At 38.1% G+C, this 20672-nt stretch overlaps 1 protein-coding gene across 1 annotated transcript; it reads right to left on the reverse strand.

Annotated features, from left to right (window-relative positions):
• Positions 1-15608: 15608 nt before the first annotated feature.
• Positions 15609-19540, reverse strand: LOC107786240 (ankyrin repeat-containing protein At5g02620-like). Its single transcript, XM_075222366.1, has 4 exons — positions 19143-19540; positions 18025-18596; positions 17147-17556; positions 15609-16500 (listed from the first exon to the last, which is right to left on the reverse strand). Exons 2-4 carry the CDS (start codon positions 18356-18358, stop codon positions 15631-15633), a joined length of 1614 nt encoding a protein of 537 aa, XP_075078467.1. The 5' UTR covers positions 18359-18596; positions 19143-19540; the 3' UTR covers positions 15609-15630.
• Positions 19541-20672: the final 1132 nt, after the last annotated feature.

Genomic DNA, 20672 nt, shown 5'->3' on the forward strand with positions numbered 1-20672 from the left:
TATGAAATATAATCACATTTGGATATGGACACTTACCCAAGTTGAAGTCTTGAAGAAATCCTCAAAATCGCCCAAGAACCGTGCTCCAAAACTCCAAAACGAAATGAAGGAAATGACTATTTTTGGTCCTTAAGTTTCTGCCCCAAAAACACTATTCCGGTCGCTAAAAGTCCAATCCCGTCACTAAAAGTGTCACATCTGGTCGCTAAAGGTGCACACCAGGACTATTTACACCAACAGTTTTATTTCACTAAAAAGGCTCTAACTCCATCATACGAACTCGGAATTCGACGATTCTTGTTCCTATGAGTCACAAATAAAACTACGAACCCATTCGTTCAATCAAAACTCAATTCGGAGCTCATTTGCTCAATGTGATACCAATTTCGCTCGTTAAACAATTAACTCATATTTCGCGCTTAAAACTCAATCGCGACTTGATGAAATTAGACCAAACTTTCCAGATCACTCCTATAATTTATTATCAAAATGTCAAAAGTCTCAAAATCGAATTTCGATCTCTAGAACTAAAAATGGACTTTTGGATCATTATATGCTTATGTTGAAAACATCAAACTCTTCCTCGACAGCCTGTAGTGTATCAATCATAACTTCTTGTACTCAACTCCAACTGCCAAACGGTTTAAAGTTCTGCAAATTAGATACAAAGTACTACAAATTTTATGTTTTTCTCATCGCCCAATTCCTTATAGATTGCGAGATATAAGCTCCCAAAATCAGCCCTGTGCAGCAGAAATTTCTGGCGATGCACACTGCTGTAGCCAAAATTTGCAGTACCAGTTTCAGTCAATCGATCATAACATTTTGTATAAATGTCTGAATGATAAATGGTTTATTATTCTGGAAACTAAAATCAAAGAACTACAACTTTCATGTTTTAATAATATTTAGATTCCTTATAGATTTCGAGATATAAGCTTCCAAAGTCAGCTCTGCGATTGCACCGGTTGCTGTCCAAAAATAGCTTCTGCAGCAGAAATATTCTAGCAGTTCCTTTTTGTCCGAAATCCATTCCGTTAACCTTTCGAAATCCACCCGAGGCTCTCGGAACCTTAACCAAATATACCAACATGTCCCAAAATACAATATGAACTTAGTTGAGGCTTCAAACCATACCAAACAATGCCGAAATTACGAATCGCGAATCGAATCGAATTATGAGTTTTCAAATCTTCCAACTTCTATATTTTGCGCCGAAACATATCAAATCAATTCCGATTGACCTCAAATTTTGCACACAAGTCATAAATTACATAATGGATTTATGAAAATTTTCAGAATCAAAATTCGACCCCGATATCAAAAAGTCAACCCCTCGGACAAACTTCCCAAAAATTTAACTTTCGGCATTTCAAGCCTAATTCCACTACGGACTTCCAAATAAAATTTCGATCACGCTCCTAAGTCCAAAATCACCATACGGAGCTGTTGGAATCATCAAAATTCTATTCCGGGGTCATTTGCATATAATTCGACATCCGGTCACTATTTGAACTTAAACTTTAAATTTTTTATCAAAATTCCATATCTCGGGCTAGGGATCTCGGAATTTGATTCTGGGCATACGCCTAAGTCCCAAATCACGATAGGGACCTACCAAAACTATCAAAATACTGATCCGAGTCTGTTTGCTCAAAATGTTGATCAAAGTCAACTCAATTGAGTTTTAAAGCTCTAATTCATATTTTAATCAATTTTTCACCTGAAAATTTTTCGAAAAATTTTATGGACTGTGCACGCAAGTCGAGTAATGGTAAATAGTGCTTAGATCGTATAATTAATCATTAAATTTAACGATGACATTTTGGGTCATCACATTCTCCACCTCTAAAACAAACGTTCGTCCTCGAACGAAGTTAGAAAATGTACCTGAGCTGGTGAATAAGTGTGGATAACAGCTGCATAAATCATTCTCGACCTCCCAAGTCGCCTCCTCGACCGGATGACCCCTCCACTGAACCTTTACGGAAGCAATGTTCTTTGACCTCAGCTTTCGAACCTGCCTATCTAAAATAGCCACTGGTCCCTCAACATAAGATAGATCCTTGTCCAACTGAACCGAACTGAAGTCAAACACATGAGACGGATTGCCGTGATATTTCCGAAGCATAGAAACATGGAATACCGGATGAACCCCAGAGAGACTATGTGGTAGTGCAAGCTTGTAAGACACCTCTCCAACTCTCTCAAGAATCTCAAAAGGCCCAATATACCTAGGGCTCAACTTGCCCTTCTTCCCGAACCTCATCACAACCTTCATAGGCGAAACCCGGAGCAATACCCGCTCACCAACCATGAATGCAATATCGCGAACCTTCCGATCCGCATAACTCTTCTGTCTAGATTGGGCTGTACGAAGTCAATCCTGAATCAACTTAACCTTTTCCAAGGCATCCTGAACCAAGTCTGTACCCAATAGCCTAGCCTCGCCCGGTTCTAACCAACCCACTGGGGACTGGCACGACCTACCATACAAGGCCTCATACGGAGCCATCTGACTGCTTTACTGACAACTGTTGTTGTAAGCAAGCTACGCAAGTGGTAAGAACTGATCCCAAGCACCCCCAAAATCTATCACACACGCACGAAGCATATCCTCTAGTATTTGAATAGTGCGTTCGGACTGCCCGTCCGTCTGAGGGTGAAATATTGTACTCAACTCCACACGAGTACCTAACCCTCTATGTAAAGCCCTCCAAAACCATGAGGTAAACTGTGTACCCCGGTGAGAGATGATGGATACCGGTACACCGTGAAGTCTGACAATCTCGCGAATATATACCTGAGCCAGCTGCTCTAAAGAGTAAGTAGTAATCACAGGAATAAAATGAGCTGACTTAGTCAATCTATCCATAATCACCCAAACTGCATCGAACTTCCTCTGAGTTTCTGAGAGCCCAACAACGAAATCCATAGTGATCCTCTCCCATTTCCATTCTGGAATCACTAACTTCTGAAGCAATCCACTATGTCGTTGATGCTCATATTTCACTTGTTGACAATTTAGACACCGAGCTACATACTCCACTATGTCTTTCTTCATCTTCCCCCACCAATAATGTTGCCTCAAGTCCTGCTACATTTTCGCAGCACCCGGATATATGGAGTACCGCGAACTGTGAGCCTCATGGAGAATCAATTCACGAAAACCATCTACATTAGGCACACATAGCCTGCCCTGCATCCGTAATACATCGTCATCTCCAATTGCGACTTCTTTGGCATCACTGTGCTGAACTGTATCCTTAAGGATAAGAAAACGCGGGTCATCATACTGACACTCCCTGATACAATCATAAAGAGAAAACTGAGAAACCACACAAGCCAAAACTCGACTCGGTTCGAAAACATCCAATCTGACAAACTGGTTGGCCAAGGCCTGAATATCCAAGGCCAAAGGCCTCTCTACTACCGGTAAATATGCTAAGCTTCCCAAACTCTCCGCCTTATGACTCAAGGCATCGGCCACTACATTGGCCTTCCCAAGATGATAGAGAATGGTGATATCATAATCCTTAAGCAACTCCAACCATCTTCGCTGCCGCAAATTAAGATCCTTCTGTTTAAACAGATGTTGTAGACTTCGGTGATCGATGTAGACCTCACAATGGACACCGTACAAATAATGCCGCCAAATTCTTCAAGGCACGAACAATAGCTGCTAACTCAAGGTCGTGGACCGATTTTTTTTTTTAACCTTTAACTGTCTAGACGCGTAGGCAATCACCCTACCGTCTTGCATCAACATCGTGTCGAGACCAATACGCGATGCGTCACAATACACAGTATAAGACCTTGAACATGTAAGTAATACCAACGCTTGTGTCGGAGTCAAAGTGATCTTGAGCTTCTAAAAGCTTAACTCACACTCGTCTGACCCTGCAAATAGGGCACCCTCTTGGATCAATTTGGTCTTAATAGTTATTCATGATCAATTACAAAATCGTCATTTAACCTCATGTTAACAAAAATCTCGTTGCAAACCTTCACAATACTGATAACTAGATGCGAGGCATGAAGACTTCATAACTATTTACCTGAATTAACGAGTCACATTTAACGCCACCTAGGCGGGCACCTACCTCGTAGGTTAAAAATTAATAATTACAACACGAATTTGACAACTATGCACAGAGAATTTCATATAAGAATTTTCAAATAAGCCTAACAGGCATGACTCCCTATTAGTACTATAGTACAAATTTAATTTCACAAGGGAGAACTTAAACACAAGAATTTTTCTCACAAGGATCTCGTCCTTATATAACTTCCACCGCAGCTCGTAGCCCGGTTTAAACATATCAATTTATATAAAAATGTGATGATCTCGTCCTCAGTTCTGAATCACAAGTAATATGCACATCGTGCCAATTGAAAATTTCTATTTTCTCCTTTTAAATAATTTCGGTTACACCAAATCACAACACATAATGAACCCCACACCGGTAGGGCATATAATTCATAATTTGTAATTAATTATTCGGAATTTACATCAAATTTACTGAAATGAGTAACAGAAAGCCACATTTAGCCTCACAGCTCTTATTAGTGACCAATACGAAATGATAGGCGTAGTTATCTCCATAAAATCTCCCAACAGGGTAAACACATAAGTAGATTATAGAATTATGAAGCTCACTCATAAGTGGAGCACAATAGGAAGACTCGTTTCGATATTGAGAACCGAATCAACTTAAGGAAATCATTCCTTTATATTATATCAAGGTCATACCTGTAACGACATCAAGTGATGTAGCGACCTCCGCTATACCATAAAAGAAATATATCAATGGCTGGGTCTTCACATCTAGGACGCCTTTTACCCGTCTGTCCTCCACCCCTAACTGGTCGTGTGGGTGGTGTAGTAACTGCAATGAGGCACGTAGCCTGAGTGCTTTGATGAAATAAGTCTCTCCCAAGTTTGGGATAATTTTCTCATGATGTGCCTAGTATCACCGTATTCATAACAACCCCTTTGCGGGTTAGGCTGCTCATATTGAGTCTATGCCAGATAATTGGAATAACTATTGTAGGAACTCATATCGGCGGTGCATTAAAAGAACTTATTGGAGCACCCCGAGTAATCCGATGTGCGGACTGGGCTGGACGACTGCCTGAGCCCCTGCCATAATGATTTATACTTGCAGAGTAGAATCCACTGAATCCCCCAGAACCTCGAGATGTCTTGGTCTCCTTAGTTTCCTTTTTCCTTACCCCGAATACGTTCTAATATCTTGGCAATTTGTACAACTAGCATAAATGAAGTATCAACTTGTAGCTCCCGAGTCGTACAAAATTTTACGATTATAATTAAGTCCTTTAATGAGTCTGTGGACTCGCCCTCTGGATGTAGGAAGCAAAGTAGGAGTATGACAGGCTAACTTATTGAACTTGATGGCATATTCTGACATCGTCAATGGTGACATCACGCAACCGTTCAAACCCTATGCGCCATGCATTACGGAGAGTCTAGAAAACAAACTCTTTCAAAAGCGTTTCTGAGAACTGAGCCAAGTGGGCAGTGTTGCATTGGCTGGTCTGCTCTCTTCATAGGCTTGCCACGAACACCGGTGGAGAATTATCTCTCCCAAGGTGAATTTCTTCTTTTGTTATACTGACTCTATAGTGTTGAGCTGGCCAATTTCTTAACATACTCTTCGACTCTTCTTTGGGGTAACCCTTACCCCTATTTATACACAACGATCACAAAAGTAGAGCTCCATACAGACAAATTTTGTCACGAACCACATAGTCCAGACTCTCGTCAACAAGTGTACTTACTCCGAAGCACCCCAAAATCCGCAACAGTGATGTCCACGCTGAGTAGACCTTCTACAAATTTAGAGTTGTTTCTATAGCTCCTTTGGTATTGAAGTATAGGATTATTAAGGAGGCGTACATACCGCAAGTCCTAACCTTATCCTCCACAAAATCTCAGGTCTTAAACATGTGTAAATTTTAGGGAACCTTTCAGTACTACATATATACATTTTAGGCCAAAACTGATATAATACATGACCCTGCAATCCACCCATTGGTAGTGGACTCCCCCCACTCGGCGCGAAGTCATAGGTCACAACGTCTGATGATCCACAATAATAATCTTCACAGCTTGTATAAATCAACCAGATGCCAACGTCCGTTGCACCCCCACATGATTCACTAGGTGATCTCTCAATACGTCCGCATCTTCAGTCGGAACCACACGTTGAGGCAATGTTTGAGCATCTCTAACTCCCTCATAGTCCATCTACGGCATCACGAACCGTCGACGCACAACTGATACCGAGTGCGCAATATCATACATGGGTGGATACAAAGGAATATAAGATATATGTTTCAAGCTAAATCAATGCCGCACGATAAGGAGTCAAAGAAGTGAATATTTCCTAACAGTTCCATAGCCTCTCGAAGATAAGTACATACATCTCCGTACCGATCCACAAGACTCTACTAAACCTACTTGTGACTCATAACACCTATGAACCTAGTGCTCTGATACCAACTTGTCACGACCCCAAATTCCCTCAGTAGGATGTCGTGATGGCACCTAGTCTCTAAGACTAGGTAAGCCTATCAATGCGAAATAATAATAAATATCTGAAATAAATAAACTACAATTCAAACAATTTCAACTCCCAAAACCCGGTAGACATAAGTCACAAGCTTCTAAGAATTTATTCTCAATATCTCTATATGTCAAGGTCTAAATAAAATATAAGAAAGCAACATAAAATGATAGAAGGGGACTCCGGAGTCTGCGGAAGCTGGCAGATATACCTCAAAGTCTCCGTGCGCAGGTAACTCACTAACGTCTAGGATGGTAAAAATGTACTTGGATCTGCACAAAAAGATGTGCAGAAGCGTAGTATGAGTATACCACAGCGGTACCCAGTAAGTGCCAAGCCTAACCTCGGTAGAGTAATGACGAGGTCAGGTGAGGCCCTATTGGAATATAATAATGGCATGATAAAATATTTATCAATGTAGTAAAATAAAATGACATTGGAAATGAATCAAATAGTATGTCACATTTAATTACACCAAATAATTGCAAATAATATCTCGTGGAATCAAAACAGAATTTCTTCAACTTTATGAAAATCACAACAATTAATCGAAAGCAACTATGGACATAAATCAATATCAACAAGGGCACTACCGAGGTACCGACTCGTAGTCCCAAGTTATAAATAATTTTACAATATCTCATTTCCTTATATCACCGCGGGAGCCTTCACAATTTATTTTAAAAAAATATTTTTTCCCGAAATAGCATCCCGCGTTTTAGCCACCCTTATCACACCGCATGACTTCTAGTAGTTTCCCTACTAGCCATGCGTATCAAGCCACCCTTATCTCACCGCATGCGTTTCAACACCCAGACCTTATACCACCGCATGCGTATCAATATCACAATATATCACAATTTGCACCTCAAGTGCTCAAATAATTTAACTTGCCAAAATAATTCAACAATAATATTTTTTCACAATAAAGAGCTCACGGCTCTCTCACAATGAGTATAAAAATATTCAAGAGTAAATAATTTAGGAAAATAATATTTCAAAATCTTTACTATGTTGCTTCAATATCAAGGTTAAAAATGTCAAATACTTCATATTAATAATATTTAATTTAAAGAAAATCAATCTTCAAATAATGCACAGAATAAAAGAAACCAAGTTTCAACTAAACAGGTAAAACAATTAGTAAGAAAAGATCAAACAAATTTGAAGTATATATCTCAGATCAATGATGAAGAATATAACAAGATAAAATAATTTAATAAATGCGCAACAGTGATCTACACAATTTTAAAATATAATCTTTCGCAATTTAGCCCGTGTACACACTCGTCACCTCGTGCACACGACTTTCAAGACATTTTAATAATCACATCAATATCAATCCTAGGAGAAATTTCCCTCACACAAGGTTAGACAAGTCACTTACCTCGACTTGCTCCAATTTAACCAAGTATTATGCTTTTTCCTCGAATTTCCGACTCCGATCGACTCGTATCTAGTCATAATTAATTCGATACAGTCAACAAAAATTATAGTAATCAATTTCATAAGAAAATATTATATTTTCATTAAAATCCGAAATTAGCTCAAAATTTGCCCGTGGGGCCCACATCTCGGAATCCGGCGAAACTTATAAAATCCGACAACCCATTCAATTACGAGTCCACCCATACCAATTTTACCAAAATCCGATAACAACTCGACCTCCAAATCTTAAATTTTTATTTTTGAAAGATTTTGCAAAAATCTTGATTTCTTCCATTTAAATCCGAAATTAATGATGAATATGACCATGGATTTATGAAATATAATCACATTTGGATATAGGACACTTACCCAAGTTGAAGTCTTGAAGAAGTCCTCAAAATCGCCCAAGAACCTTGCTCCAAAACGAAATGAAGGAAATGACCATTTTTGGTCCTTAAGTTTCTGCCCCAAAATACTATTCCGGTCGCTAAAATTCCAATCCTGTCGCTAAAAGTGTCACATCTGGTCGCTAAAGGTACACACCAGGACTATTTACACCAGCAGTTTTATTTCACTAAAAAGGCTCTAACTCCATCATACGAACTCGGAATTCGACGATTCTTGTTCCTATGAGTCACAAATAAAACTACGAACTCATTCGTTCAATCGAAACTCAATTCGGAGCTCATTTTCTCAATGTGATACCAATTTTGCTCGTTAAATAATTAACTCATATTTCACGCTTAAAACTCAATCGCGACTTGATGAAATTAGACTAAACTTTTCAGATCACTCCTATAATTCATTATCAAAATGTCGAAAGTCTCAAAATTGAATTTCGATCTTTAGAACTAAAAATGGACTTTTGGATCATTACATGCTTATGTTGAAAACATCAAACTCTTCCTCGACAGCCTGTAGTGTATCAATCATAACTTCTTGTACTCAACTCCAACTGCCAAACGGTTTAAAGTTCTGCAAACTAGATACAAAGTACTACAACTTTCATGTTTTTCTCATCGCCCAACTCCTTATAGATTGCGAGATATCAGCTCCCAAAGTCAGCCCTGTGCAGCAGAAATTTCTGGCGATGCACACTGCTGTAGCCAAAATCTGCAGTACCAGCTTCAGTCAATCGATCATAACATTTTGTATAAATGTCTGAATGATAAATGGTTTATCATTCTACAAACTAGAATCAATGGGCTACAACTTTCATGTTTTGATAATGTTCATATTCCTTATAGATTTTGAGATATAAACTTCCAAAGTCAGCTCTGCGATTGCACCGGTTGCTGTCCAAAAATAGCTTCTGCAGCAGAAATATTCCAGCAGTTCCTTTTTGTCTGAAATCCATTCCGTTAACCATCCGAAATCCACCCGAGGCCCTCGGAACCTTAACCAAATATACCAACATGTCCCAAAATACAATATTAACTTAGTTGAGGCTTCAAACCATGCCAAACAACGCCGAAATTACGAATCGCGCATCGAATCGAATTATGAGTTTTCAAATCTTCCAACTTCTATATTTTGCGCCGAAATATATCAAATCAATTCCGATTGATCTCAAATTTTGCACACAAGTCATAAATTACATAATGGATTTATGAAAATTTTCAGAATCGAATTTCGACCCCGATATCAAAAAGTCAACCCCTCGGACAAACTTCCCAAAAATTTAACTTTCGGCATTTCAAGCCTAATTCCACTACGGACTTTCAAATAAAATTTCGATCACGCTCCTAAGTCCGAAATCACCATACGGAGCTGTTGGAATCATCAAAATTCTATTCTGGGGTCATTTGCACATAATTCGACATCCGGTCACTATTTGAACTTAAACTTTAAATTTTTCATCAAAATTCCATATCTCGGGCTAGGGATCTCGGAATTTGATTTTGGGCATACGCCTAAGTCCCAAATCATGATTGGGACCTACCAAAACTATCAAAGTACTGATCCGAGTCTGTTTGCTCAAAATATTAACCAAAGTCAACTCAATTGAGTTTTAAAGCTCTAATTCATATTTTAATCAATTTTTCACCTGAAAACTTTCCGAAAAATTTTATGGACTGTGCACGCAAGTCGAGTAATGGTAAATAGTACTTAGATCGCATAATTAATCATTAAATTTAATGATGATATTTTAGGTCATCACATGTATGAACTTCCAGCATATTATGCCGGAACTCCATCACACGGAAAGTTCCAGCATAATATATTGGAGATTGGAGCACTTGTGTACGAACTTCTAGCATATTATACTGAAACTCCATCATAATATACTAGAGTTCCAACATAATATACTGGAACTGCTGGAAGTTCACATGTAAAAAATTCGAACTCCAGTATATTATGCTGGAATATTTTCCGGATTTTGAATAATGTTTTCGTTCAGATTTATGTTTAGGCCAAATACATCGACAATCCTTAAAGTTGTACTCACTTTTCGCTTAGACACTATATTTTAAGTTCGTTCCATTTAACATTTCAACCAAGTCTTTACTGTGTCATTTAGACACAATATGCTGACATGGCAAGGCATGTGTTTCTTACATTTTTCAAGCGCGTGAAATCATTCCAAAAAATAAACTCCACATACTTCTTGTCGAAAAATGTACAGCTTCTGCCAGAATATTTTCAGGCCATCTTCTTAGCCCAATTTTTTTAGATTTGTTCGCGTTAATACAACTGTATCCCTCTTTGGATCTGGGCATACCATTACCACCTTTAAATCTTGCCACCATCATAAAGTTCTCATTTTTCCTCTCATTTTGAAGATCTGGTTGGCCGCTGCAATTCTGGCCATAAAAGTAGCAGCGTCCCTACCTGCCTACCTCATTTCTCCACCATATGGTGAAACTCCACCATCTTTTTGTCACGACCCAAAATCTCACTTGTCGTGATGTCGCCTATCTCAATACTAGGCAAGCCAAAAATCCCAATAAACCATTATTTCTTTTAAATTTGAAAATAACATAATTAATTCAACAGAAGAAATCTCAAAATTTCAAATATATCACTTCCAAAACCCGGTGTCACTGAGTACATGAACATCTAATATGAATACAATGTCTGACTGATAAAAAGCCACTGTCTGAAAGTATAGAACAGTACAATAACTGAAGGAAAGAGAGACAAGGTCAGTGGACGCCAAACAGCTACCTTGATAATCTCCAACTGATAATACTCTGAAATCTAACAATCTCCGTGTCCAAAAGCACCTGGATCTGCACACGAGGTACAAAGTGTAGTATGAGTACAACTAATTCAATAAGTAACAAGACTAACCCCTGGACTGAAAGAAATGATGAGCTCCGCGGGTACAGTCAGTACATAAATAATGGTACAGGAATATAGGCATGCTTTCAAGTTCAACAGTAAACTCAGTACAAGTGAAATAGATCAATAATGCATGATATGAGGCATATTCCATCTCAGTAGAAAGACCTCAAGTAAATACTGGTCACAAATTATCCGGTCACTTGGTACTGTCTATGGGCAATCCAGCCCAGGGGTATTCCAACCCGTATATATATGTACATCGACTGACAGTCAGTCACCCAATACCGTATAAGGCCAATCCAGCCCTGGAATAATTTATCCCTAAATATAAATAATACTGACAAGATCCATGTCCACATAACTCATTACAATACAAATAAGTAAGGCAAGTCCATGCCCTGGGAGAATCCATCCCAAATATATATATAAGCAGTAAGTAAGGCAAGTCCATGCCCTGGGAAGTCCATTCCAAACAGTAAGTAAGGCAAGTCCATGCCCTGGGAAGTCCATCCCGAATATCGATGATCATCTACGCTCACTGGGGGTGTGTACAGACTCCAGAGGGGCTCCTTCAGCCCAAGCGTAATACAAAGCCAATATGGCCTACTGCAGGCGGGCAGTCCCGATCCGTATAATAACAAAGCCTTTAAAGCCTACTGCAGGCGGGCAGCCCCGATCTATAAAATAGTAAAGCCAATAAGGCCTGCTGCAGGCGGGCAGCCCCGATCCAGAACAATAATAATGTATAAAGCCATTCTGGCCTGCTGCAGGCGGACAACCCCGATCCATTTAATAATAACATATATAAAGCCAAATGGCCTGCTGCGTTGCGCAGCTCAATCCCATAAATATCCTCACAATGGACAATTATTACCGAGTGTGAAATGTACATTTTAGAACAATTAATTCAACAGCATCACGACCCCATGGGTCCTAAAATATCGGCACATAGCCTAAACATGATCTTTATTACTAGCCTCAGCTTAATTCCTCTAACACGTGCCATATGTTCAGATAATAACACGATTCTTTAATTTTTACAACTTCACATGATTTATTCAAGACACAATTTCTGTGGTGCACGTCTACATGTTCGTCACCTATCGTGTGAGTCACCTTCAACAATTCATATCATACCAAATTCGGGGTTTCATACCCTCAGAACCAAGTTTAGAAGTGTTACTTACATCAAGCCGCGAAATTCTTATTCTGCAATGTCCTTTCCTCGTGAATTGGTCTCCAAACGCCTCGAATCTGGCTATAAATAATTCGTTTCAGCCAATAAAATTTATTGGAATTAATTCCATAAGAAAATAATAATTTTCCATAAAAATCCGAAAATTAGCTCAAAAATCGCCCATGGGGCCCACGTCTCAGAACTCAACAAAAGTTATAAAATCCGGAAGCCCATTCAACTACGAGTCTAACCATACCAATTTTATCAAAATCTGACTCCAACTCGACCCTCAAATCTTCAATTTAAACCAAGAGGGTTTTCAAACTTTCCCAACTCAATTCACCAATTAAATGCTAAAATAATCACGGATTCGGGTAATTTAACCAATATTGCGTTAAGAACACTTATCCCATTTTTTTTCTTGAAAAACCCCCGAAAATCGCCTCTTCCTGAGCTCCAATCCGTCAAAAACTGTTTCAGAACTTAAACACACTTCCCAGGCATTTCTTCTTCGCGAACGCGGTCAGTGCCTCGCGTTCGCGAAGCACAAAATAGTTCCCGTCCAAATTCCTCCTTCGCGAGCGCGACATCACCCTCGCGTTCGCAAAGCACAAAATGCCTCTGCCTCAATGCCTTCTACGTGAACGCGTTCCACCCATCGTGAACGCAATGCTTTATTCCCCCTCACTATGCGAACGCGACACCCCCTACGCGAACGCGTAGACCAATTGTCTGGGATCCTCAGCTGCTTCCTCTCTTCTTCGTGAACGCGTAATACCTCTCGCGTAACACCTCTTGCGTTCGCGATGCACACCCAGTCCTCCCTTCGCGAACGCGTTCTTCTCTTCGCGAACGCGAAGAGCAAATATTGCCAACCTCTTAATTCCTCTTCACGAATGCGAGGCTCCACTCGTGGAAGCGATGAAGGAAACCAGATGGTGCATCAGAAAAATTCCAGCAGAGTTCCAAGTCCAAAATCCAACCCGTTAACCATCTGAAACTCACCCGAGCCCCTCGAGACCTCAACCAAATATACCCACAAGTCCTAAAACATCATACAAACTTAGTCGAACCCTCAAATCACCTAAAACAACGCTAAAACCATGAATTACACCGCAATTCAAGCCTAATGAACTTTGAAAATTCTAATTTCTACAACGACTCCAGAACCTATCAAATCAAGTCCGATTGACCTCAAATTTTGCACACAAGTCATCAATGATATAACGAAGCTATTTAAATTTTCAGAATCAGATTTTGAGCCCGATATAAAAAAATTAACTCCCTGCTCAAACTTCCAAACTCAACTTTCTATTTTAGCCATTTCAAGTCAAACTCTACTACGAGCTTCCAAATAATTTTTTTAGACACGCTCTTAAGTCCAAAATCACCATACGGAGCTATTGAAATCATCAAAACTCTATTCCGAGGTCGTTTACACATAAGTCAATATCCGGTCAACTATTTCAACTTAAGGTTCCAACATGAAAATTCATTCTTTCAAGCTAACTCCAAAATATCTTAAAACCAAAACCGACAATTCACACAAAGTCATAATACCTCGTAGGAAGTTATTCAAGATTTCAAATAGTTGAAAGGAGCGTAAATGCTCAAAACGACCGGTCAGGTCGTTACACTTTTAATCCGGTCGGAATTTTATTTCCGACAACTTTGCGGTTTGGTCGGATTTTCGTTTTTCCGGCAACCTTCATGCTTATGTTCGTTGATTTTTATGATTGAGTCCCATCTTTGGTACATTTAGATTGGGTTTGATTTCACTACTCTCATCTATTGTATTATATTCTATTTGTTTGCCAATGATTTTATTGGTCGTTTGCTGCTGCATTTTGAAGGAAAAAAAAATGGCCAGGGGATCATTGGGGAAGATGACAGACGGATGGGGTTAACGTAAAATACACGTGTCATTGTCTTATTCGTTAATATGGCGTGTGAATTACACGCTCCTTTTATGTTTAGCTGCCTAAGAATTTTGTGTTCAAATGACATATTTGAGCTGTGCTTGGAGTGTTCAAATGGAACAGACTTAAAATAGAGTGTCTAAGTGAAAAGTGTGGACAACTTTAAGGGGATGTCGATGTATATAGCCTTATCTTTATATGAAATTAGCTAAATTCCGATTACTTTTGAAATTGTGACTAATTTTCAGTTACTACCCGTAAATCTGGCTATTTTTGAATTTCACCATAAACCATAGGATGACATTCACTTGAAGAAGGAAACGCTGGATTTCCTAACAATTATTGAATAATATTCATGAAAGTTTCAAAAGTTATTTAAAATAATATTATGACTGAAATGATGTTGAACAATTTACAATGTCCCAAAATAGATAAAGTAATCATATTAATTACACGGAAGGAGTCACAACTGACCCTTGCAACAACAATTTTCATCACCATAGAAATTTCATCCTCTACTAGGTAGGAAGGAATGGTGAGCTATTTACTAAGATAATAACACTAGAAATTTGAATTTTTTGTAAAAAAATCCGTTAGATTGAGTATGTACCACCAACCGGTAAGTTGAAAGTTCGAGTCAAGTGTTACCAAAGCACCACTATCAAAACTCCCAAGGTCGGGAGGGGAACAAAAAAATAGGGCAAAGATCACTTTTAGCATGCGACCGAAATTATTTACACACGGTAGCCGCAAAAGTGTATAAAATTTGTATATAATATTTATACAAAACTAATTTATACAAAAGTGTATTAAATTTATATATAATATCTATCTATCTATATATATAGATATATACAAAAGTGACAAGAGGGGTTGCTCTGATGGTAAGCAACCTCCACTTCCAACCAAGGGGTTGTGAGTTTGAGTCACCCCAAGAGCAAGGTGGGGAGTTCTTGGAGGGGAAGGATGTCGAGGGTCTATTGGAAACAGCCTCTCTCATTGTTGTTGTTGTTGTTCTATCTATCTCTCTCTCTATATATATATATATACACGAAAACTAATATTTTTTCGGCTATTCTTTCGAGAACGGCTATGCATTGTTATTTTTAAAATAAAAAAAAAAATACAGCCTCAAAATTGTCTACAAACTTGATAAGTGGAAGTGGGGTTATATTTTTTAAAAAAAAATTTCAAATCCCACCTAACTTAAGGAAAAAAAATACAATATTTATATAGCATATATTTTCTTGTATTCATCATTGTCATCAGAGAGGACTGAATCTGACAATTCCAATGACTTGCTAGCCATAGAGTTCTTTCTCATGCTCTTCTTGTTTGATGACTCAATCCTATGGCTTATAACCCAAAATAACATTACTCCAATTGTTGAAATCATTATAACTGCTCCAAGAATTGACACAATAATTGCCATCAACCTATAACGTGTGCCAACAACAACAAATGACAGTGCCAAATATGCCACTGAAACAAGCACACAAGCCACCCACATTAGCTTGTTTATAATTGACATCAACTTCTTCTTTGCTTTGCTTTCAATGACCACAACTGTTGTCTGAACAACCACAACTGCAAGCGAGATGAATAACGCGATGGAGTCGAAGATAAAGAAAATGAGAAATCCATGGTGGTTTGATATGTTTGCTTCTCCAATTATATGGCCAGGTGGAAGGTTATGTGGATCCATATAGTATTGCCCCGGCACTTGAAATATTCCTGCAAAGGCAACCGTAGCGATAAGTACAGCAACGACAGTTGTTGAGTTGATCGCGTTGTTTAGGCCTTCTCGATGCATTTTGTGGAGGCGTTTGGCGATGCCTTGTATGCGTTTTCTTGTCTGTCGCGTGTGTTTTAACTGATCGTGCACCTCGTGCTTAATGTCACTAACGGTTTGCTTCAACTCTCTTGCTGGATTTGTTGCGTGTGGTTTGAGAACTCGCGCACTTTCAACGCCATGTTCCTGTAGGATGGCTACAGTTTCAGCCTGTGACATTTTCTCAGCAGTGTCGAGAGCTGTCTCGTGGGACCTATTGATCAATTTTTTGTCTGTTTCATTCTGCCCAAGTAGCAATTTAACAATCTGCAATATCAGTCAAAACAAGTCAGCTCTCCATATGATCAACAATTTCACTTCATTTATACTGTCAACAATTTGGTTCATATATGAAGTAACTGGTACGAGTGGCCTAGCTATTTTTGGAAGAACATGAGCATTTGAATATTCTGTCAATCATATATTGATATTTTACACTTAGTTACTAATAAGCACTAGCAGCATCATGCTCAAAGAAGAAGTAACCAAAAATAAAATTAGTCGAACATGTCTCTCAAGTGAGTGAGCAATGAACAAGACATATACTTCGGGTTAAAATGTTTTGACAACTAAAAATAGCCAACTCTAGTGTATAATCAACAAAACAAGGCCCTTTTGGCATTTGTTCCAGCGCAAGGAATACATCAATGACACGAAAAGAGTGTAAATTGTATATAAGTGAAAGGTGCAAAAAGAACAGAACATCCTCTAAATTCTGGTTTCTATTCCACTATTTTCTTCTGATGTTATTTAGTATCGCCGAATTAACAGGATAACAAAAGGGTAACTGTTTGCAATAAACAATGTCTTAAAGCCTCTAATTAGAAACTGATTCCATCTCTTGTTATGGTAAACATAGAACACTCATTAACTAAAATATCATCAATACAGCAGAGTTTTAGATGAAATATACCTCAGACCTCCCTTTCCGAGCTGCAATATGCAATGGCGTATTACCCTTATTGTCAACCATGTTAATTAATGAAGGATCAGTTTTGATCAGCTCCTCCACAACCTCAAGATTTTGTCCTTTGACAGCCATGTGAAGTGCAGTCTGTCCTTTATTATCCATCCGTGTCGCAATACCTGGCTCCTTGCTCAAAAGAGCCTTCAAAACCTGCAAATGTCCATTCCTTGCAGAAGAATGCAGCGCTGTTTTCCCGTTACTTTTAGCTATAGTGGCCAAACTACTCTGTTCCTCCAAGAAATAATTCACCACCTCTATATGCCCTTGGTTCGCTGCAGTATGCAAAGCTGTTGTATTTGCAACATCAACTGTCATCGCTAGCTCTGGATGTGCTTCCATTAATACCTTCACCATATCTGCAACATTACCAAAAATGAACAAACAACAACATTTCTCAATCTAAAGAAAGTTGGGTTGGTTATATAAATCCTTATTGGCCACAGTTGCAGAGCCACATGTACTCAAGGCGTCGGAAAATTACACTGTATAGCTAGGTCATTCTTATTTTATTATATATATACACATAATATATTGACACCTCTTGGCTTCATCATAAGTTTAGTTCGTTATATTTTGATCGCCTTAGTGTAAATCATGGCTCCACCACTCATTGACCAAGTTGCTCCATTTAAGCTCATCTCTGTCTAATATTATACAAAATAGAAATAAGAAATACTAGAAAATTCTCTATATTATCTATTGGCATAAAAATCTCAAACAAACAAGTTCATTTGAAATCTCGTTGATTACACATCAGAAAAATGGAAAGGCTAAAATGATGCGGGTAGTTCATAACTTCATATACACAAACATCAAGAGCTTACCCAAATCTCCTTGTTTGGCAGCAATATGCAATGCATCAAACCCGTTCCTCGCTTTGATTCCAGCTGCGACAAGATCATAATACATGATCATCTCCCTAACCACCTCATAATAACCATATTCAGCTGCAACATACAAGGGGGTCTCTCCTGCTGAATTTTGCTTTATCAACAACTCTGCTAATTCTTCCTCGCCCGTGTTCTTTATAGTCTCTCTTATTGCAACAATATTTCCAGCTCTAGCTGCCGAATGCAAGGCAGAATCATCACGTTTTCCGGTTAATTGTTTCGTCATCTTTTTCCGGGGTGTGGTCGGCTGAGCTGTTGGGGCTTCCATCTTATTAAAAGTGCCCAAAACCCCACTTCTCTCTTCCCCCCTATGCTAATCTTGAACCAAAATCCTCTTTTTTCTTCCCTCAAACACTCAAATCAACAATCATAATTTCAATTCTAATGACGGTTCAAGAGCCAACATGAAAAACTTTATTCTATAATCACACTTCGCTCGATTCATCAAAGCGAAAAACTTGAATTTCACTCACATTCCTTTTCAAGTTCGAGCCAAAATCAATACCCTGGTAACAACAACAACAACAATATAAACAACAATAACAACAAAAAAACCCAGTATAATGGGGGTCTGGGGAGGTAGTGTGTACGCAGAGCGGACCCAGAATTTTGTGCAAGTGGGTTCAATCTTAAAAGTACATAACTTTAGTCGTAAAATAGTAGTTGTCAAGTGGGTTCAAATAAAATATTTATACAAAATTTATGCAGCTTTAATCGTAATTTATACATATACACAATATTATTTTTTGACGACCATGTGCGTCTGCCACTGGACCTTACCCGTACCTGGAAGGTAGAGATGCTGCTTTCGATAGATCCTCAAAACAGCATAAACTACAAAATCTTTAAAATATTTCTTTTTCCACATGAAGAAAGGCATTCATTTTCAATTTTTGACCTTCAATTCATGATTTTCAATACACTATCTAGCCACCAGTAAACAAAATTGAAGCTTTGTTAGCTTATGGCTATTGTCTTCTCCTTCCTAAGTACATGCATAACACAATCAAAAGATTGCCAATTAAGATAAAGAAAAAAGGGAAAATATTTACCTGGATATGAATAAACTTCTGAAATTTCAAACTTTTTCCAGCTTCCTGATAAAAATTCAAGAACCCCACAATAACAAAGAGTTTTTTTTTGTGATGAAAACAACCAATGTATATTGCTTTTAATAAATGGAAGAAAAGCTTCTAAAAAGTATGGGGTGTCTATATAAGTTGGAACAAGGAAAATGTGTAAAATATACAATTGCTAGAAGAAAAGGGACATTAAAATGGCACATGCATTCAAAAAACAAAATTTGTGTATATATTATAAGTGAGAATCATCACCCTGAGTTCTTGAACAAAAAGAAAAAAGAACCAAAAGAATGGAACTTTTTCTGAAGTTGGTGGTCATGAAGAGGATGGTGATGATTTGAATTTTGAGAATCACATTTGAAATATTAATGTTTATTTTTATTTTTTATTATTATAATTTTCTTTCAATAATTTGAGATGAAACAGAAGAAAAAAACTGCTCCCTGCGGTTGGTGAATAATTTCACTAACCATATTACCAGAAGGTCTATAACCACACACATATATGTTCTTTATAAAAGTAAAGTGTGTATCACGCGCTCTCAGGAGCCAGAAGCAACTGTTTTACATTTGTGCATGTAATTTTTGTTAGACATATCATTCCAAAAATAGAAAGACAGAGAGATTATGTTTTTCCAAAAAATGAAACACTTATCCTTAAATGGTGTTTGGTTTGATTTTTTTTTTTTTGGGTCGAGAAAAGTTTCACTTAAAAGTATTTTCACTCTTTTTGAAACAAATGCGACCAAGTTTTTCAGCTTCTTAAAAACTGAAAAAAAATCCTCTTTAATATTTAGTTGAAATTTTTCTTTCGATTTTTTTAAAAAGTTTGAGTGAGATATTTCTTCAAATTTTTGAAGCTAATATAAAACGAATGAAAATCTTGAAAGTTTGTTCTTCAAGTTACTCGCTTTTTTTAAGAGGAGCTACTGGGTTTGAGCTCTAAAAATAAAAGAATCTTTCGATATAAGGCACAAGTCATCCGTTTATTTACATTTAAACTCTATTTTCACAATATATATTTTCACTCCTATAACACTACCGACTCTGAATATAAATTAGGTCAATAGTTCCTGCCTATCCAGTCAAATCAGAGTCATCATTTGTCTTGATTTACCCTTCTAAAATACTAGTCATAGTAAATAATATTCTCCTGATATAATATTAAAACGAGACTAAATCATGCGTATACGGTATAGCTGATAGAACGTGCACGAACGGACAGTCAATGGTGTAAATAAGCCAAAGCATTTGTGTTATCCCTAAATCAACAGAAAAAAATAAAAAAGACAGCCCAGTGCACTAAGCTTCCGCTATGCGCAGAGTCGGGGAAGGGCCGGACCACAAGGTCTATTGTACGCAGTCTTACCCTACATTTCTGCAAAAGGCTGTTTCCACGGCTCAAACTCGTGACCTCCTGGTCACATGACAACAACTTTACCAGTTACGCCAAGGAAAGTAGCTAATATACAGGCACATTAATATAGTGAGCCACACCTTT

Source organism: Nicotiana tabacum, chromosome 9 (genome assembly GCF_000715075.1).
Source record: "Nicotiana tabacum cultivar K326 chromosome 9, ASM71507v2, whole genome shotgun sequence".
NCBI classification, from domain to species: Eukaryota; Viridiplantae; Streptophyta; class Magnoliopsida; order Solanales; family Solanaceae; genus Nicotiana; species Nicotiana tabacum.